At 48.7% G+C, this 21,332-nt stretch overlaps 1 protein-coding gene across 1 annotated transcript; it reads right to left on the bottom strand.

The window, feature by feature from the left end:
• Window positions 1-1,173: 1,173 nt before the first annotated feature.
• Window positions 1,174-6,953, bottom strand: CHRAC1 (chromatin accessibility complex subunit 1). Its single transcript, XM_012461187.2, has 3 exons — window positions 6,778-6,953; window positions 4,176-4,302; window positions 1,174-3,565 (listed from the first exon to the last, which is right to left on the bottom strand). The coding sequence occupies exons 1-3, from the start codon at window positions 6,922-6,924 to the stop codon at window positions 3,444-3,446; spliced, it is 396 nt and encodes a 131-aa protein (XP_012316610.1). The 5' UTR covers window positions 6,925-6,953; the 3' UTR covers window positions 1,174-3,443.
• Between the last annotated feature and the right edge of the window lie 14,379 nt (window positions 6,954-21,332).

Below are 21,332 nucleotides of genomic sequence, written 5' to 3'. Positions count from 1 at the left end.
GGGCACTACCCGAGGATTTGGGTTTGGGGAATGAAAACCATAGGTATGAGTTGAACAAGAGTGGGAACAGCCATGGTAGCTAGGATAGCTGGCTGTTGCTCTTGCAGCATGAGAAAGGATGAAGTCAGAAGCCACTCAGCCAAGCCCATCATGAGCAAGGCTCTGTAATCCCAGCTGCTCGGGAGGCTGAGAAGGAGAACTGCTTGAACCCAGGCGGCAGAAGTTGCAGTGAGCCAAGATCAGGCCACTGCACTCCAGCCTGGGCAAGAAGGTGAGACTCCATCTCAAAAAAAAAAAAAAGGCTTCAGGCCAGGCACGGCAGCTCACACCTGTAACCCCAGCACTTTCAGAGGCTGTTAGGTGTTGTTATCACTTGAGGTCAGGAGTTTGAGAACAGCCTGCCAACAGGGTGAAAGCCTGTTTCTACTAAAAATACAAAAATTACCCAGGCATGGTGGCGCACACCTGTAATCCCAGCTACTTGAGAGGCAGGAGAATCACTTGAACCTGAAGGCAGAGGTTGCAGTGAGCCAAGATAGCGCTACTGCACTCCAGCCGGGCAGCAGAGTGAATGAGACTCCATCTCAACACCTGTACACAAGTGTTTATAGGGCTTTATTATAGTCATCAAGTCCAGGCATGGTGGCTCACGCCTATAATACCAGCACTTTGAGAGGCTGAGGCAGGCAGATCACCTGAGGTCAGGAGTTAGAGACCAGCCTGGCCAACATGGTGAAACCACCTCTCTATGAAAAATACAAAAAAAAATGAGCTGAGTATAGTGATGCGTGCCTGTAATCCCAGCTACTCAGGAGGCTGAGACAGGAATCACTTGAACCCAGATGGCAGTTGCAGTGAGCCGGAATCATGCCATTGCACTCCAGCCTGGGTAACAGAGTCAGACCCAATATCAAACAAACAAAATTATAGTCATCAAAACTAGAAGCAATCCAGATGGGTAATTTTCCATATACGTGGAAAATGGATAAACAATTACAGCCATACAATAGAATCTTACTCAGCAATAAAAAGAAATGGACTTCTAATACCTGTGACAACACGGATGTATCTCAAACACGTTCTGCTAAACAGAAAAACTGCAGACTCGAATGCTACATACTCAATGATTCCATTTATATGGCATTCTGGAAAAGACAGGTCAGCAAACTGGTCTGTAGGCCAAATCCATTCATTTTTTTAATGACACATAAGCTAAGTATTTACATTATTAAATGGTTCGAGAAAACAGTATTTTATGACATGAAAATTACACAAAATGCAAGTTTCAATTTGCTATTGAAACACAGCACCTGCATTCCTTCATATATCACCTGGCTGCTTTTGTACAACAGCATAGTTTAGTAGCTGGAACAGAGATGATAAAAGCCCACAAAGCTTGAAGAATTTACTGCCTGTCCCTTTCCAGAAAAAAATCTGCTGATACCTGCTATAGGGACAGAGAATAGCTTGATGGTTGCCAGGGTAAAAGGTGGGGAAGGAGTTGACCACAAGGGAATTTTTTGGAGGATGATGTAGGTGTTAGTTGTGGTGGTGGTGCTGGTGGTGACTTGACTGCATTTGTCAAAACTCAGAACTGTACACCAAAGAGTAGATTTTTAATTATTTTATTTTAAAATAAATGTTTGGGTTTTTTTTTTTTTCTTAGAAGATTTAGTAATAGTAACCTAAAAATTAAATGTTAATAAACCACAGGTACAGAAAACACCGGTGGCTGCTAGGGGGCAGGAGACAAGTCTGAGTATAGGGGGCACTGGGGAATGCCATGAGTGATGGAACTGTCCTGCCTAGCGACTGATGATAAAACCATACATCTGGGCCGGGCGCGGTGGCTCAAGCCTGTAATCCCAGCACTTTGGGAGGCCGAGGCGGGTGGATCACGAGGTCAAGAGATCGAGACCATCCTGGTCAACATGGTGAAACCCCGTCTCACAAAAAATTAGCTGGGCATGGTGGCGCGTGCCTGTAATCCCAGCTACTCAGGAGGCTGAGGCAGGAGAATTGCCTGAACCCAGGAGGCGGAGGTTGCGGTGAGCCGAGATCGCGCCCTTGCACTCCAGCCTGGGTAACGAGCGAAACTCCGTCTCAAAAAAAAAAAAAAAAAAACCATACATCTGTCCAAATTCACAGACTAGACACTAAAAAGGGTGACTTTATTGAACGTAAATTATAAACTTTATTTTTAATTATTTTTTAATTTTTAATTTTTCCTTCATGCAGAGTAACTTTAGGAAATAAACTTTTTTATTTTTAAAAAAGAAATAACTAAGGCCGGGTGCGGTGGCTCACGCCTGTAATCCCAACTCTTTGGGAGGCCAAGGCAGGCAGATCAGTTGAGGTCAGGAGTTCAAGACTAGCCTGGTCAACAAGGTGAAACCTCGTCTCTACTAGAAGTATAAAAATTCGTCAGGCATGGGTGACACATGCCTGTAATCCCAGCTACTTGGGAGGCTGAGCAAGAGAATCACTTGAATCTAGGAAGCAGAGGCTGCAGTGAGCCAAGATCGTACTACTGCACTCCAGCCTGGGCAACAGAGAATCTGTCTTCACAAAAAAAAAAGATAATGAAAAAAGAAGAATTAAACATTTACCCTATGTGAGAAAAAAAAAATTGGGCTTATGATAGATTTGCTCTTACAGACAGTAAAAACAAGTGCCAGGAATTCAAAGCAAAGAACAGTAAGATAAGAAAGATCTTAAACATACAACTGTTTCGCAATTATTTTTTAGAACAACATGCTTATACAAGAGGTAAGACTTATTTTGTATTTGATTTGATAATTTGACTTGGAATTTTTCTGTGGGAATAAAAGTGTTAGAATGCTTATTTTTAAATTTCACAAAATTTGCAGGCAGTAACCAAGGCCTCAGAGCCACGGAGGGCTCTAAAACTAGTTCCATAAAGCATTTTACTGTAAAAATACATACAGATCTTTAACAGAAAATTGTATTTCTTTACAGTAGAAAAATATTTGAACAACTTTTCTTAAAAGACAAAAATTCAAACGTAACATACAACCAGCTAAAACTGAATCTAGCTGTTTATAAGAACTGATTCCAAAATATACATATATGAAAATTTACATAACTGATATGTAGAAGCTCTTCCAAATTGATTGTAAATTTAAAAGTTAAAACTGACCTTGCCTCTACAGTTTGGAGCTGCAGATCAGCCGGCAATGGCTGCCGGTCTCGGCTGCTTTCTTGGTGCCTGAGCTGCAGAGTGGGCCTGTCGAGAGGCTGTTGTCTGGGTCACTCCCCCTCTGGCTGTTTGTGGCATAGGTGCATGAGGCACTCAGTCTTGGCCTGGAAAGAATCCCACGCACTGGAAGACGCTAAAGGTGTGCAGTGTTGTGTATGCTTGGAGACAGTGGAGCAGGCCCAGGGCAGTCCTCGCCAGGCTGGTTTTAAAGCACTTTTTTGGTTTAGGATTCAGCTTCATCATGGTCACGTTCATTATCATTGTCATTCTCCTCATCTTCTTCCCCCTTTTCTTCTTTAAGCATTTTCAGGTATTTACTAGCTAAAATCTTCTTTGGTAATATATCTTAAAAACATGAAGTTTACATCAGCAATTATGGCAGACTATAAACACAGTAATGCAAATTTCAAAATGTACTACCTCCTGATTTGACCTCTACAAGAGTTTCCAAAACAAGATGAAATTGAGGCTATACTTCTGGGTAAAATATCAGAGAAACTAGCACTGTCTCCTGACGAACGCTATAGGCCTATTTCCATTCCACTCAGTACAAACCATGGTGTCTCTATGAGCCGCTTTATGAGCAACCCTGCCCGATTAGCTGAGATAGGCTAAACTGGCCCCCGGGCAGACTTAAGCTCTTTCTAACTATAGGCATGTACACTCACCCTGAGCTTTCCCTCCCGCAGTAGGAAGGGAAAGGACTGCCCAGCACATGCAGCCAACCGGCATCTTGCGCATGCTGTTGGCTTCATTATTGTTCTAGGTGGACCACATTACAAACACATTCAGACAAGACTAAAAGTATCTTCCAGTGACAGCTCATAGTACCTTAGAGGCTTGGAAAAAGTAGCAAAAAGTCTAATTCCTTCAAAGCAGAAGGGAGGCAAGGGGTGTGGGAGTAGCTATTGATGACTATTCATTTTTCAACCAGAATGTTTCAAAGACTAAGTACCTGTAAGAAACTGAAAAGTTTCTGATTCCTCCGCAGTGTTTGCTAAATCACTGTAAGTCAGTACTTTCTTTTCCTTTCCACTGCCATGTCTGTAGGAATAGGTAGCTAGATATTGAACAAAGAGCTCCTAAAACAAAATGAAAAAGTAAAATGAAAGATGTGCTTTGAAAATTTACCCCAGAGCTTAATTTTTAAAATTAAGCTGTTGATAAGCTTATATCAGGCTTAAAATTACATTAAGACTTCAGATTATCTTGGTTTCTCAAATTAAATTACAAGAAATCACTGGGGAGGCCAGGCATGGTGGCTCACACCAGTAATACCAACACCTTGGGAGGCTGAGCCAGGCGGATCACTTGAGGCCAGGAGTTTGAGACCAGACTAGCCAACATGGTGAAACCCGACTCTACTAAAAATACAAAAATTAGCTGGGCATGGTGGCAGGTGCCTGTAATCCCAGCCACTTGGGAGGCTGAGGAAGGAGAATCGCTTGAACCTGGGACGTGGAGGTTGGAAGCTGCAGCACTCTAACCTGTGCGACAGAGTGAGACTCTGTCTTAAAAATAAATAAATAAATAAATACATCACTGGGGAAAGGAAAAACATGAGGTCAGAAAGCAAGCAAGGCCGGTATCAAAATTGGCGGAGAAGCAGGTATTTTCCAGAGGCTTATTTTAGATGTCTAACTTATGAAAAATATGAATCATAACTGTTTAATGACCAACCTCTAGAGCAAAAGAAGCAAAAAGCCATTCAAAAATTCTGTTTGGCTCAGGAATACATTTTGTCTTCTATTTGCATACACTGTTTCTAAGGTGGTTCACCTACAATGATAGTGACCACACCTCCTATTTTGCTGACTTTTCTAGGAACTGACAATCCTCAGACCTAATGCAACAACCGGACTTAATTGTCTTCCCCTCCCCCACCCCAGTTCTTAAAGCAGAGCCAGGTCTTCATTTTTACAGAGGATGAACTAAGCCTCTTTCTCAAGGTTTTGACTTTAATGCACCTAGTTCAGTTAAGGGATGAGGATGGGCGTGGTGGCTCAAGCCTGTAATCTCAGCACTTTGGGAGGCCAAGGCAGACGGATCATCTGAGGTCAGGCGTTCAACACCAATTTGGGCAACATGGTGAAACCCTGTCTCTACCAAAAAATACAAAAATCAGCCGAGTGTCATGGCGGGCGGCTGTAATCCCAGCTACTCGGGAGGCTGAGGCAGAATTGCTTGCCCGGAGGTGGAGGTTGCAGTGAGCAAGATCTGCACTGCACTCCAGCCTGGGGAACAGAGTGAGACTCCGTATCAAAAAAAAAAATTAATTAGAGATTATAAGTGCCTGCATAAATCCTCATTCCTTAAAACTAATAAAATGGAATTGTAGAGGAAAAGACAAATGTCCCCAGGTGAAATGCTGAATATGTAATTATTTCCCTGGGCTCTAGGAAAACATGGCTCTGGTATAATAAAGCAGGCGAGAAATCTGTAATTTCCTATTTCCCTTAGTTCTGGTCGAACACTGCAGGGACATTATGTACTTAAATACGAGTAGGGACTGGGAAATAGGATCTAAGGCAAGTTAAAGCCTTTAACTGTGTAGCTGCAACATGGCCCAGACCCAGAACAGAAAAACATCTAGCCTAACACTATCAAGACGCAATGTTTTTTAAAAAGACAAAATCTGTTTTGCACCCAGGAGGATGCTGAACAGGCTATAAAACTAGGTTCCCTAGACTTCCTTAAATTCTGCCTGGGGGATGTGCTTCCTCTTAGAGGAGGTGCCAGGTGTGGCGCGGGGCGGGGGGCTCGAAAGCCTCGGACCGCTGGAGCTGGCGCGGGAGAAAGCCTCCAGCCTTGGGTGGAGCGCCCGGCTGCCGCTCCCACGGGACACTGGAGGAGTTAGGGCCCCCAAAGAAAGAAGCAGACCAACGGCAAGAAAAAGGACGGCCAGGAATACGGAGTCGCGGGTGAAAGAGCCGCCAAAGAAACCAAACGAAGCCAACACCACTTGGCGCTGAAGCCCACGGGTAGGGCCGGAAGCTGAGCGAGGTGCGCGAGGGACGACGGGAGCATACAGGTGGGCGGGACGAAAGGCGCGCAAGGGAACTTGGGAGTTTACGGGTTAGCGGGACGGCAACAAGCGAGAGAGGGCGGGCGGGAGCGAGACGGGGTGGACGGGGCGAAGGTGCGCGAGAAAGGGCGGGAGCGGAGCGCGGTGCATGGCGAAGGAACTAGAGAAAGGGAGGGAGCGGCGCGGAGTGGGCGGGGCGAAGACGCGCGAGAAAGGGAGGGGGCGCCGCGGGTGGGGGCGCGCTGGCATCCCGGCGCGCGCGCCGGCGTGGGAGGGGGACAGGGGGGCGCGCGCCGGCGTGGGAGGGGGACGGGGGGCGCGCGCCGGCGTGGGAGGGGGACGGGGGGCGCGCGCCGGCGTGGGAGGGGGACGGGGGGCGCGCGCCGGCGTGGGAGGGGGACAGGGGGGCGAGCGCGAGCCCGGCAAGGGCAGCGGGAGGCGCTCGGGCCTAAGGGGACTGGGCAGTGCCGGGAGCCTGGCGGGGCGGGGCGCAACGGGCAAAGGCGGCCCCACCCCCGCCCTGCCCCCTCACCGTCGCCTTGGCCGTGAGCACCAGCGCCTCTTGGTTGATGCTGGACACCTCTGGGGAGCTCTTCATGATGACCCGGATGCGGGACAAGGGCAGCGAGACGATCCGCTGCTCCCCGCACTTGTCTTTGCCCACGACCACCTCCGCCATCTTCCCGCTCCTTGCGCGGGCGGCAGCCGGCGGGCCTGACCGCGAAGTGGCTGCCTGCCCGGGCAGCCGGTGGGTGCGGGGAGCCGCGCCCGCTGCCCCGTGGGAGTTGTAGTGTGGGGAGGCGCGGCCGGGAGGCCGGGAGCGGCCCCTTCGGGAGACTACAAGCCCCGTGATGCCTCGCGCGCCCGCCCTGCCCATGCGCTGGCGCTCGGACCCTGTACCCCAGTGAGAGGTCCGGCGCGGGCGGGGCGGATGCGCCCCTCTCGGGAGCATGCGGGTTGTGATCGTGGGGACGGGATTTTGAGGTCCATGGCGCTGCGAATGGGCAAACAAAGCTCTTTGACTCCGGGCCTCATCGCTCGGTGCTGTGTGTTAAGCGCCTGCGCTGTGCCAGGACCGGGCGTGGCGCCGTGGACTTTCCTTCAGCACAAAGTCGTCGGGAGACGACCAAGCGGACTAGGGAATGCGTCCTGCGCCGGTACCAGGCGGCCTGTGGAGGAGCAGAGAGCAGCGCGGGCGATGCGGCGAGGCCGGGCTCGCTGCGCCGCGGGGTAATGGGGAGAAGCGCCTTCCCGGGGGCGGGGCGGGAGGAGCTGCCCTGAGGAGGGCCCGGAGCCCGGCGGGAACGGCCTCTTCGGGACTGCTCCGAGAGACGGCGTCCAGAGCCTGGTATGCTCGCTGAGGTCTGACAGGCAGCCCGGGGCTAGGTCCTGATGGATTTTTTCTCTAAGAAAAATGAGCAGTCGTGGAAGGCTTTGAGCTAAGGAGTCCCGGACAGTTTTAAAAGGATCCCTGCAGCTGCCGGCTGGGAGGGGGTGGGTGCGCATAAGGGCGGACTCATCGAGACCAGGTAGAAGGTAATTGGGAGAACCCGGGAACGTGGCCCTCAGGAGGCCGGCTGGACCAAGGGGACAGCAGCTGGGAGGAGAGTGGCAGGAGATGGTTAGGGGCCAGACCAGGGAGGGCCCGTTGGGGACCGCAGAATTTACTCCATTAGAGCGGGGAGCTCCTTGGAAGAGTAAGGGGTCCAACTTAACTTTTACCAGGATCTTGAAAAGTGGTAGGATTTGGGGTCTGATTTCAAGAGGGAGCTGAGGTGACATGGAATATCAGCACAGCTTGCTGAGGTATCAGAAAGGCCTCGGTAAAGAGCCGTTTACTCAGGGAGCACTGTGGCAGGAGCACATTTTGGCATACGTTTGAATTGGAGCGTGTTAAGTGTAGTGTCTTCTTCCACTGTGACTTCAGGTCCTGGCCCAAATAATTGAGCACAGAAATACATGTCAGGCATTGCTAGCGTACAGCCGGTGAGCAGGGCTGCCGTGGCCCCTGCCCCTGCCCTCTTACAGTTGACGTTCATGTCTGAGGGAGACTGAAAAATAAGAACACCTCCGGTCAGGCGCGGTGGCTCACGCCTGTAATCCCAGCACTTTGGGAGTCCTAGGCGGCTGGATCACCTGAGGTCAAGAGTTTCAGACCAGCCTGACCAATATGGTGAAACGCGGTGTCTTCTGAAAATACAAAAATTAGCTGGGCGTGGTGGTGGGCTGAGGCAGGAAAATCGCTGGAACCCGGGAGACAGAGGTTGCAGTGAGCTGAGATCGCGCCACTGCACTCCAGCCTAGGCGACAGAGGAAGACTCAGTCTCAAAAACAAACCCCAATGCTGAATGCTACGGAGAAAACAAAATCACGTGTAAGTGATAGAATTAGCCTCTCTGAGAAGTGTCATTTGTGCTCAGATCTGAAGAAAGAAAAGGAGCCAACCATACAGAAGAACTGAGACGAGGTGAGCTTTCGAACAAGCCAGACTGGGGAGAACACCTGAGAGGAAAATGTCCGGGCATATTAAGGACTCGAAAAGCCAGTGTGGCCAGAGCTTAGTGACGGAGGCAGAGAGCACGGGAGACTTGTTAACGAGGTAGGTGGGACTGGCTCCTCCCGCGTGGGTAAGAAGCTTGGCTTTCATTCCAAGAACAATGGAAAATAATGAAGACTTTTGAAGTCAAGGTGGCACATGCCTGTAATCCCAGCACTTTGGGAAGTTAAAGCAGGCAGATCGCTTGAGCTGAGCCCTGGAGTTTGAGATTAGCCTGAGAAGCATAGCAAGACAGCATCTCACCAGGTGCGGTGGCTCACGCCTGTAATCCCAGCACTTTGGGAGGCTGAGGCGGGTGGATCACGAGGTCAAGAGATCGAGACCATCCTGGTAAACACGGTGAAACCCCGTCTCTACTAATACAAAAAAAATTAGCTGGGCATGGTGGCGCGTGCCTGTAATCCCAGCTACCCGGGAGGCTGAGGCAGGAGAATTGCCTGAACCCAGGAGGCGGAGGTTGCGGTGACCCGAGATCGCGCCATTGTACTCCAGCCTGGGTAACAAGAGCGAAACTCCGTCTCAAAAAAAAAAAAAACCAGCATCTCTACAAAAATGTTGAAATTAGTAGGGCATCGTGGCGAGCGCCTGTGTTCCCAGCTACTCTGGAGGCTGAGGCAGGAGAATGGCTTAAGCCCAGCAGGTCAAGGCTGCAATGAGTGATTTCGCCACTGCACTCCAGCCTGAGCTACAGAGCAAGATCCTATCTCACAAAAAAATTAAGGGGAGGCTGAGGCAGGTGGATCACAGGTCAGAAGTTCAAGACCAGCCTGGCCAACATAGTGAAACGCCATCTCTACTAAAAATACAAAAATTAGCCGGTCATGGTGGTGTGTGCCTGTAGTCCCAGCTACTTGGTAGGCAGAGGCAGGAGAATTGTGTGAACCCGGGAGGCAGAGGTTGTGGTAAGCCAAGATTGCACCACTGCACTCCAGTCTGGGTCACAGAGTGAGACTCCATCTCAAAAAAATAAAAATAAAAAAGTTTTGGGCCTGGCTCGGTGACTCACGCCTATAATCCCAGCACTTTGGGAGGCTGAGGTGGGTGGATCATGAGATCAGGAGTTCGAGACAAACCTGGCCATCATAGTGAAACCCCATGTCTACTAAAAATACAAAAATGAGCTGGACATTGTGGCATGCACCTGTCGTACCAGCTACTCAGGAGACTGAGGCAGGAGAATCACTTGAACCCAGGAGGTGGAGGTTGCAGTGAGCCGAGATCACACCACTGCACTCCAGCCTGGCAACAGAGCAAGACTTTGTCTCAAAAAGAAAAAGCTTTGAAGGTAGCAGATCCACTTTAAAAGCACACACTGGTTCTTGAGTGATGACAAAATGGCACTGCCTTGTGTGGAGCCTACTCCTGGGAGTTTGCACAGACAGGAGGTGGAGCTTCAGCCTCAGGACTCTGTTCCTAGTCTTTCTCTCCTGACCTTGCCTCTGTAAGTGAGAAAGCCCTTGACAGTCACAAAAGACAAGGGTAGGGAAGTGCTACACTAAAGCAGCTACACGAGAGGGTCCTTTGGTCCACACAAGAAGCAAGCCATAGTGATGACATATTTGAAGCTGTTAGATGTTTTGTTTCCTCAGCTGGCTATTGTTTTCTGTATGGCTTGTCTTTCTGTTTTGAGTATGTGTGAGAACAGGCTGGGTCAACATTAGGAGAGATCACAGGTTAAGAGGAAGGAAGGAAGAGCCAAAAAAAGTTAAGGAGTAGAGGGGTGAGAAGCTAGGCTTGTAGAATTGGTGGGTGATGTTTGCAGTCATTGATCGTATGAGAAGTAGAGAAGCCAAGCAGGAAATCTTGACTGGAAAAGAAGTGCTCACCTTTTTTTTTTTTTTTTTTGTAAAAAAAAGCAAGGCCAGTGCATTTGCTCATACCTGTACAAATCCAACAGTTTTGCAGGCCGAGGTGGGAGAAATGCTTCAAGCCAGGAGTTTGAGATCAGCCTGGGCAATACAACAAGACCCCCAATCTCTACAAAAAAAAAAAAAAAAAAAGCTTTAACCCTAAGACAGCAGAATTAAAGACTGTTATTCTTGAGAACTTTCCAGCTCTGGAAGAAGCTCAGTGAGTTAGTCTCATTCTGTTGTTAGCTCTGTTTTCTAGAGGCCCACTTGGTCTTCATGACAGTGCCTCTGCACCATTCTCATGGGCATCCCAGGGTGCTGCAAGGCAGTTTTCTGCACTCCCCAGAGTGTCCTGTCAGCTGGCTTCTGGGTAGGTTCTGCAAATGGGAGACACCTATGAGAGACTGCAGTGGGGTGGGAGGAAGAAGCCTTGTTTATCTGCCTGTTGGCTGCAGGGTAGTGACTGCAGTGTGGGGTTATAGAGATCGCCACCTACACATAGGGTGCTTTAGGCGTCTTCACTCTAGGTTTCTGCTCAACAGCAGCAGCACCTGGAGTCCCTTGGGGGTGAGTGTGGGCTCCTGGGCTTGGGGCCGGGGCAGTCCCAGCTTCCTGATCTCTAGGTAGCATAGCCTCCCTTTTGCTGCAGAGTACCTCTCCCTTCTCAGTTACGCTCCGCCAACTCCCAACAACACCCTTGAAAACAATTCTGGCCTGGGTGTGGTGACTCACGCCTGTCATCCCAACACTTTGGAAGGCTGAGGCAGGCGGCTTACTTGAGGTCAGGAGTGTGAGACCAGCCTGACCAACATGGTGAAAGCTGTCTCTACTAAAAATACAAAAATTAGCTGGGTGTGGTGGCACACTCCTGTAATCCCAGCTACTTGGGAGACTGAGACAGGAGAATCGCTTGAACCCAGGAGGCAGAGGTTGCAGTGAGCTGAGATCTCACCACTGCACTCCAGCCTGGGCACCAAAGCAAGACTCCTCAAAAAAAAAAAAAAAAGAAAAGAAAAAGCTAAGAAGTTTCTGCCTTCCTCATTGTGGGAAGTAGAAAAGTTCCTTTTAAAGTTTCCTTTCTGGCCGGATGCGGTGGCTCACACCTGTAATCCCAGCACTTTGAGAGGCCGAGGCGGGTGGATCATGAGGTCAAGAGATCGAGACCATCCTGGTCAACATGGTGAAACCCCGTCTCTACTAAAAATATAAAAAATTAGCTGAGCATGGTGGCGTGTGCCTGTAATCCCAGCTACTCAGGAGGCTGAGGCAGGAGAATTGCCTGAACCCAGGAGGCGGAGGTTGCGGTGAGCTGAGATCGCGCCATTGCACTCCAGCCTGGGTAACAAGAGCGAAACTCCATCTCAAAAAAAAATAAAGTTTCCTTTCTTGTTAAAGAATAATAAGTGTGTTAAGCCCTATCCTATGTAACTGTTAGACATACCATGCTTACAGGCACATAGTATATTCAATGTCCTTGTACTTTAACCAAGATATCTCTGCTGGATGTGGTCACAGGCATGTCCCAGCTCTCTATTGCTTTTACCTGTTTAGAAAAGTTTTAAGTCGGTAGCCAATCGGATTTTAGTTTAGATTGTGTGGTCTGGCTCCAGCCAATGGAGATCAGACACGGCAGTAAGGATGACCCCAAATGCTTAAGGAATAAATTAATGTGTTTTCCCTTTGTTCTTTGTACTCGCATGGCAAGATGGCTAGCAAGAGTACCCTTCCTGCAGTCCAGGAATTAAAAATTGCATTGCTGAAAAAGGCTTTGTCTCAGTACTGATTTTTCTTTGCGGCACGAAGCATCTATTTCCAACACTGATTGAGCGTTGAAATATTTGTACTTGGAGCTTTGAGTGATCCTTGGAAACACCCATAAAAATGAAAATCTGGGGCTGGTTGTCTGCATTGATTGCATTGGTATGTAGAGAAGGCCTCACTGACTGCATGCCCTGGAGAATAGTTAACCAAAACCATTGTCTGTCATTGCCTTCGTGGAGTGTCCCTTGAAGGCAAAGTTGCCACAAGTGGCCACCATGGCAGGAATGGTGACCACAAAGGTGGTGGGGTGGGCCAGCTGCTTCTGATGCATTGGAGAGATTTCAGAAAGAAAATCGAAAGCTCAATAAAAGCTCAGGTGTTTTCAGATCAAGCAAGACGAGAGAACCAGTTTCTGTGATGGCCAGAAGAGACTCTTATCTTTTGTAGCCTAGAGGCTGACAGGACCTGGAGGCAGAGGTTGCAGTGAGCTGAGATCCCGCCACTGCATTCCAGCTTGGGCAACAGAGCAAGACCCTGTCTCAAAAAACAACTTACTACAAAGCTACGATAATCAATGTGGTACTGGCATAAAGACACAAACTTACAGAACAATGGGATAGCATAAATAGTCCAGAAACAAACTCTTGCACATACGGTTAAATTATTTTCAGTAAGGATGCAAAGACCATTCAATGGGAAAAGGACAGTCTTTTTAACAAATGGTGCTGGGAAAACTGGATATCCACCTGCAAAAGAATGAAGTTGGCCCCTCGTCTAATACCATATGCAAACATTAAACTGAATAGAAGACTGAAGTGAGAATTCTAAAACTATACATCTTTTAGAAAATATAGGGCAAAAGCTTCATGACACTGGATTTGGCAGTTACTTCTTAGATGTAACACCAAAGGCACAGGCAGTAAAAGAAAAAATAGACAAATTGGACTTGATGAAAAATTTTACATGAAAAGACACTTATCAGGCCAGGCATGGTGGCTCACACCTGTAATTCCAGTACTTTGGGAGGCTGAGGTGGGCGGATCACCTGAGGTCAGGGGTTCAAGACCACCCTGGCCAACATGGTGAAACCCCATATCTACTGAAAATACAAAAATTAGTGGAGCGTGGTTGCAGGCGCCTGTAGTTCCAGCTACTCAGGAGGCTGAGGCAGGAGAATCGCATGAAGCCAGGAGGCAGAGGTTGCAGTGAGCCGAGATCGCCCCATTGCACTGCAGCCTGGGTGACAGAGCGAGACTCCATCTCAAAAAAAAAAAGAAATTTGTGTTAACTCTGTTATATTTAGGACACACAAAAGGTGTAGAGAGGCCAGACATGGGGGCTCATGCCTGTAATCCCAACATTTTAGAAGGCTGAGGTGGGCAGATCACCTGAGGTCAAAAGTTCGGGACCAGCCTGGCCAACATGATGAAACCACATCTCTACTAAAAATTTTTTCAAAAATTAGCAGACGTGGTGGCAGGTGCCTGTAATCTCAGCTACTCGGGAGGCCGAGGCAGGAGAATTGCTTGAACCCAGGGAACGGAGGTGGCAGTGAACCGAGATTGTGCCATTGCACTCCAGCCTGGGCAACAAAAGGAGACTCTGTCTTAAAGAAACAAAAAGCCCAGTGTGCTGGTGCACATTTGTAGTCCTAGCTACTTTGGAGGCTAAGGTGGGAGGATTGCTTGAGTCCAAGAGGTAGAGGCTGCAGTGATCTGTGATTGTGCCACTGCACCCCAGCGTGGGTGACAGAGCAAGACCCTGCCTCAAAATAATGATAGCATTAATAATACAATAATAATGTTTACATGTGTTAATATATAAGAATGTTAATAGTAATGTTAATATATATGTTACAAATATTTTACCACGATAAAAACATTTAAAAATTATATATCAACTCTTGCCCTCCTGTTGAAAACTCTTAAGTCCAGGCACAGTGGCTCACACCTGTAATCCCAGCACTTTGGGAGGTTGAGACAGGCAGATCACCTGCAGTCGGGAATTCAAGACCAGCCTGACCAACATGGAGAAACTCCGTCTCTACTAAAAATACAAAATTAGCCAGGCATGGTGGTGCATGCCTATAATCCCAGCTACTTGGGAGGCTGAGGCAGGAGAATCGCTTGAATCCGGGAGGTGGAGGTTGCAGTGAGCAGAGATCACACCATTGCACTCCAGCCTGGGCAACAAGAGCAAAACTCCGTCTCAAAAAAAAAAAAAAAAGGAAAGAAAAGAAAACTCTCCAATGACTTCCCACTCCATCATCCTGTGGGATGGCTCCACCATGCTGGACCACAAGGCTCTGCACAGCGTGGCTCTCACCAGCCTCTCCCCTTGGCCCAGGTTGTTCCCTCCTGGCCCTTTCCCCAGCTGCCAGGTCCCCAACCCCTGCATGGAGCGCTGTGGCAGCTCTGAGCTCCCTGCCTGTTGGCAGCCATCACAGCAGCGGGCTCTGGTGTGCCCCTTGTTTTCCATGTATTCAGGCCATTATCCGTAATGACAGCCTGGCATAATTTTATTTTCACAATTTGTATAATTATATTCTGTTGAGCTAAATGATCATTATTATCATTATTAAATATTTATTAAGCACTTCTAGCTGTGCAAACATAATAAGATGTGGCCTCAGCTCTTAAAATCTTCCTTCCTAATTACAGCCGAAATTCATTTCAACTTAGGCTATTCTTCCTTCTTGAAGAAGGAGGGAACTTCTGTGTTTTCTCTGGGGCTTTGCGTGTCCGAGCTTATAGGAGCTTCTCAGCAATGCTGTGGAGCAGATGCAGTTGACTTCAGTTTACAGATAAGGAAACTGAACCAGGCTGAGGAAGCTAGTCGTAATAAGTAGCAGAGGTAAGATTTGCATGTGGGTCTTTTTTACACAAAGACTCTACCATTCCTTCCATGCACTGTGTTACCTAAGTTTACTAGAACAGGCAACTTCCTATTTTTTTTTTTTTTTTTTTGAGACGGAGTTTCGCTCTTGATACCCAGGCTGGAGTGCAATGGCGCGATCTCGGCTCACCGCAACCTCCGCCTCCTGGGTTCAGGCAATTCTCCTGCCTCAGCCTCCTGAGTAGCTGGAATTACAGGCACGCGCCACCGTGCCCAGCTAATTTTTTGTATTAGTAGAGACGGGGTTTCACCATGTCGACCAGGATGGTCTCGATCTCTTGACCTCGTGATCCACCCGCCTCGGCCTCCCAAAGTGCTGGGATTACAGGCTTGAGCCACCGCGCCCGGCCGCAACTTCCTATTTTTAAAAATCCTGCTTACGCTTTAGGTGCCAAAGGCTGTACTAGCCCGAAACACGCTCAAAAAAATCAGTCTTAGACCAGGTGTGGTGGCTCACACCTGTAACCCCAAGCCTTCAGGAGGGTGAGGTCTGAGGACTGCTTAAGGCTAGGTGTTTGACCAGCCTGGGCAACACAATGAGACCCCTTCTCTACAAAAAATTAAAAAACTAGCCAGGGCTGGTGGCATGTGCCTGCAGTCCCAGCCACTTGGGAGGCTGAGATGGGAGGATTGCTTGAGCCCAGGAGTTGGAGGCTGCAGTGAGCTATGATCGTGCCACTGCACTCCAGCCTGGGTGACAGAATGAGGCCCTGTCTCTTAAACAAACAAAAACTTTTAAGCAGTATTCTAAGTCAGGGTCCAAGCAGTAATGGAAATAGGTGAAACTGACAGGTGAGTGATAGAGAATAGTGGTGCCTGTAGCAAACCTGACAGCTCTGGCTCGTCTAAGAGGACAGCCAATTTTGCCATGAGGCAATGTGGGATCAGTGAGTGCTGTTCCAGTCTTCAGTTTGGATTTATAAGTTAAATCTCCAAAATTTTATATGTTGGCAACTTTGGCATTCCTTGCCTTAAACCTCACTGCCACCTCCAACCTGCCCCAATTTATTTCAGTATGGATCAGATATCCAGCATCCTTATAAAATCAAAGGATACAAATCTTAGTTGGCATAAACCAGTCATAGTAATATGCCCTTTGGCCAGTCATTGGTCTCAGGGTGAGCTAATGACCCAACTCTGACAAATGAAGGGTAAGAGGAAGCCGTGCACTGTGGCTCACACCTGTAATCCCAGCAGTTTGGGAGGCTGAGGCAGGCAGATCATCTGAGTTTGGGAGTTCGAGACCAGCCTGACCAACATGAAGAAACTCCATCTCTACTAAAAATACAAAATTAGCCAGGCGTGGTGGCGCATACCTGTACTCCCAGCTACTCCGGAGGCTGAGGCAGGAGAATCACTTGAACCCTGGAGGCAGAGGTTGCCGTGAGCCGAGATCACACCATTGCACTCCAGTCTGGGCAACAAGAAACTCTGTCTCAAAAACAAACATAAAAGAAATGTAAATTCGACCAGGCATGGTGGCTCACGCCTGTAATCCAGCACTTTAGGAGGCCGAGATGGGGGGATCACTTGAGATCAGAAGTTCGAGACCAGCCTGGCCAACATGGTGAAACCCCGTTTCTACTAAAAATACAAAAATTAGCTGAGTGTGGTGGTGTACACCTGTAATCCCAGCTAATCAGGAGGCTGAGGCACGAGAATCATTTGAACCTGGGAGGCGCAGGTTGCAGTGAGCCGAGATTGTGGCACTACACTCCAGCCTGGGTGATCAAGTGAGACTCAGTCTAAAATAAATAAATAAATAAATAAATAAATTGAAGATCTTTTCTTCAGTAAAAAGAGGCTTGAGGCCTGATGAGGAAATGTGGAAACTGCCCTTTCCCTTGTTCTTGTCTAATGCAGTCACAAAGTCTGGCACAGCAGCAGCCATTTTGGAACCATGAGGCAATAAGCATGAAGCCTAAAACCAGCATGCCAAGAATGACGAAGCAGAAAGACTGAAAGACCTAGGACACTTGCAGACACTCTAACTGCGTCAGTTCCAGATTGTCTCCCACAGCTCCAGATGTGGCCATGACCACTTTATACATAAGCCTGATGGAATAAGCACTAACACGGCACCTCAGAGCTGCCGGAAAAGAGACCAGTGGACATCTACAAGTGGAGGGTCCTGCCACTTGGTGATGAAAGGCCTCCTGTGTGGAAGATGTCCTTTGATAAGTGTTCACATGGAGTACAAATCTCACATCTCTCCCCGGTCTGAAAGGTTCATCCACACACCCTCCGCAGACCTTCTTGACTTTAAATCTCCATGCTTGTTCTTTCCAAGTTCCTGAACCTTCAAAATGTTAGCGACTGTCCCTGAACTGGAACGGATCCAACCCTTCTGGCTTTCTTTTTTTTTTTTTTTTGAGATGGAGTTTTGCTCTGTTGCCCAGGTTTGGAGTGCAGTGTTGTGATCTTGGCTCACCATAACCCCTGCTTCCCAGGTTCAAGCGATTCTCCTGCCTCAACCTTCCGAGTAACTAGAATTATAGGCGTGCACCACCACGCCCGGCCAATTTTTTATTTTTAGTAGAGACGGAGTTTCTCCATGTTGGTCAGGCTGGTCTTGAACTCCTGACCTCAGGTGATCCACCCGCCTTGGCCTCCCAGAGTGCTGGGATTACAGGCATGAGCCACCTCGCCCTGCATCAAACCACAGAACTCTTAATCCCATCCAGCAGTGAGTAGGCTTAGACATCTTTTGGGAATCAGTCCCCCAGGGCATTCATGTATCTTCCATGTGGCCAGATTCCTCTCCAGGCAGTGTCTGCAAAATGTCTCCTGGTGTCTCTGACACCCCTATTGTACTTCCTCTGCTGGCGCCACCACAGTGAAAACCTGCCTTTCTAATCAGTGCCTTGTTGCTTTCTTTGCCAGCTGGAAACCAAGAGCAGCGGCAACCTGGGGGGCCGGGAGGCAAGAGCCTGGTTTGGGCCCCACCCTGCCGCTGACCTGCCAACAGCCCTGGGGGGCAGCTGCCTCTTGGCACGCTGGGTTCTTGTACACTGTAGTACTGTCAAGGAGAACTAAAGGCTGTGCCATGCTTTCACTTGGCAAAGACTCTTCACTCACTGATGAGCCTCCCACCCCAGCACTGCGGGGCTGAACTCAGCCCAGCTGGGGACATTTGCAAAGCCCTCCCCCTCAGACCCAGAAACCCACTACCTGTCAGCATAGGACCCTCAGGGACCCCCGGCTCTTCGGGACGCTTGTCCAGCCCTGCCTTCCGGCGGGACCCCCCACCAAAGGCTTTTCGTTGCTGCTCCTTAACTTGGCTGCTCAGTTTCGTTCTGTCCATCTGGAGTGTTGGAAGAACACGGTATCCAGTGGTGCTTGTTAAGAGCACAGTAAGACAGATTTTTCAGGACCCTTTAGGTGCGGAGACCATTGTGACAGTGTCTCACAGTCGGGGAGAGAGTGGGCTCAACTGCGAATGCAGTACAAGCAAGTGAGGATTTACGTACAGCCAAGGAGCAGTGTGGGGAACAGCAGGTGCAGAATTACTAAGAGAAAGCGTCGGGAGTAAGGGGATGTGTGCTAAACCGACTTAGCCGGATGCTTGAAGACAGGCCGGGGTGCTCAGGCACCACCTGCGGAGTAAGGGGGATGAGTAACCTGATCGGATATCGAGGGTGGACTTTGAAGAGTTCTTTGCTAAAACTCAGCTGGGCATGGTGGCTCGTGCCTGTAATACCAACACTTTGGGATGCTGAAGCGAGCAGATCACTTGAGGTCAGGAGTTCAAGACCAGCCTAGCCAACATGGTGAAACCCCATCACTACTAAAAATACAAAAATTAGCCGGGCATGGTGGTGGGCATCTGTAATCCCTGCTACTTGGGGAGGCTGAGGCAGGAGAATCCCTTGAACCAGGGAAGCAGAGGTCGCAGTGAGCTGAGATCACGCCATTGCACTCCAGCCTGGGCAACAGAGTGAGACTGTCTCAAAAAAAAGGAATTGTTTTCTAAAACTGGATTTTACAAGGAAATGCACAGATGGGCCTTGGAGAAGTTTCCAAAGTTGAATAAAGATTGGCCAAGCAAAGAATCTTTGTCCAGTTTCCTGGTCCGGTGGCACTGGGCAGTTGCTTTAGCTCTCTGGGCCCCTTTCCCCAGTGGTAAAAGAAGAACAGAAACTGCCTGCAGGGCAGTGTCAAGAGGGACCCTCTGGAGCTTGGCGCAGAGCTCACAGCAGGTGAATGTCTGGCCATCCATCCACTCAGGAATTTGCCTGTGTGTGAACAGCTGTGTGTTTAAGCCTATGGCATGGTGTGCCAGGAAGGTCTTTTGAACTAGCATAATTACTAACAAATTGCCCTTTCACTCTCAGAAGTGTCCTGTCTTGAATGACAAATGGACCAATGATACTATTACCCCGTTGCCAACAAACCACCTCGATTCTTTATCACTTTCTTTTTTTTTTTTTTCAAACAGGGTCTCGCTCTGTCACCCAGGCTGCAGTGGTGCGATCTCGACTCACTGTAACCTCCATCGAGTAGCTGGGATTACAGGCGTGCACCACCACACCTGGCTAATTTTTGTGTTTTTAGTAGAGACAGGGTTTCACCATGTTGGCCAGGCTGGTCTCCAACTCCTGACCTCAAGTGACCCATCAGCGGGCTTAGAATTCATCCCAATTATGTTTACATTTTATTCATTCACTCATTTTAATGTTTCTATTTTATTTTATTTTTTTTTTTCCTGTTTTCATATGCCATTTCTGGCACCATATTTATTTATTTATTGAGACAGAGTCTCACTCTATCGCCCAGGCTGGAGTGCAGTAGCACGATCTTGGCTCACCACAACCTCTGTCTCCCGGTTCAAGCGATTCTCCTGCCTCAGTCTCTCCATTAGCTTGGATTACAGGCGCACGCCACCAAGCATGGCTAAATTTTGTAGTGTTTTTTTTTTTAGTAGAGAGGGTTTCACCATGTTGGTCAGGTGGGTCTCGAACTCCCGACACCGTGGTCCACCTGCTTTACCTTCCCGAAGTGCTGGGATTACAGGCATGAGCCACCACACCCGGCCTTATTTTTATTTTTAATCAAAACAGGGTCTTGCTCTACTGCCCAGGCTAGAGTGCAGCAGTGCAATCTCAACTCACTGCAGCCTTGACCTCCTAGGCTCAAGCAGTCCTTTCACCTCAGCCTTCTGAATAGCTGAAACTGCTGCATGCTGCCATGCCCAACTAATTTTTTTTTTTATTTTTCATAGATACAGGGTCTCACTATGTTGCCCAGGCTGGTCTTGAACTTGTGGGCTCAAGCAGTCCTCCCACCTTGGCCTCCCAAAGTGCTGGGAATGCAGATATAAGCCACTGCACCCAGCCTTAAGTTTGTGTTTCTTGAATGACAAAACGTTTAGCCCTTTAGTGGATTCTTTCTTTTTTTCTTTTTCCAAGAGGTCTTTGGAGCATTATTATTTTGCGAGTCAAGTAAGCTTTATTAGTGAGGGTTCTTCCAGAGAGACAGAATCAACAGGAAATTGGGCCAGGCATGGTGGCTCACGCCTGTAATCCCAGCACTTTGGAAGGCCAACGTGGGTGGATCACCTCAGGTCAGGAGTTCGAGATCAGCCGGTCAACATGGTGAAATCCTGTCTCTACTAAAAATACAAAAAATTAGCCAGGCACAGTGGCACACACCTGTAATCCCAGCTACTCAGGAAGCTGAGGCACAAGGATCACTGGAACCCAGGAGGCGGAGGTTGCAGTGAGCCGAGATAGCGCCACTACACTCTAGCCTGGGCAACAAGAGCAAAACTCCATCTCAAAAAAAAAAAAAAGAATCAAGAATCAACAGGGAATTTGTTCTTATGATCACAGAGGGGAAGTCCCATGATAAGCCATCTGTAAGTTGGAGAAATGGAGAAGCTGGGAGCCTGGCTCAGTCCAGGTCTGGCAGCCCCAGAACCAGGGCAGCTGATGGTACAGACCCCAGTCTGAGGCTAAAGGCCTGAGGGCCTCCAGGAGGCCACTGGTGCAAGGCCTACAGTCTGAAAGCCAGAGAACCTGTCCG

This window comes from Aotus nancymaae, unplaced genomic scaffold, assembly GCF_030222135.1.
Source record: "Aotus nancymaae isolate 86718 unplaced genomic scaffold, 86718_ANA_hifiasm-v0.15.2.pri h1tg000036l, whole genome shotgun sequence".
Classification (NCBI taxonomy): Eukaryota; Metazoa; Chordata; class Mammalia; order Primates; family Aotidae; genus Aotus; species Aotus nancymaae.
The sequence above is the reverse complement of the archived record's forward strand: the minus strand, read 5'-3'. Positions and strand labels throughout refer to the sequence as shown.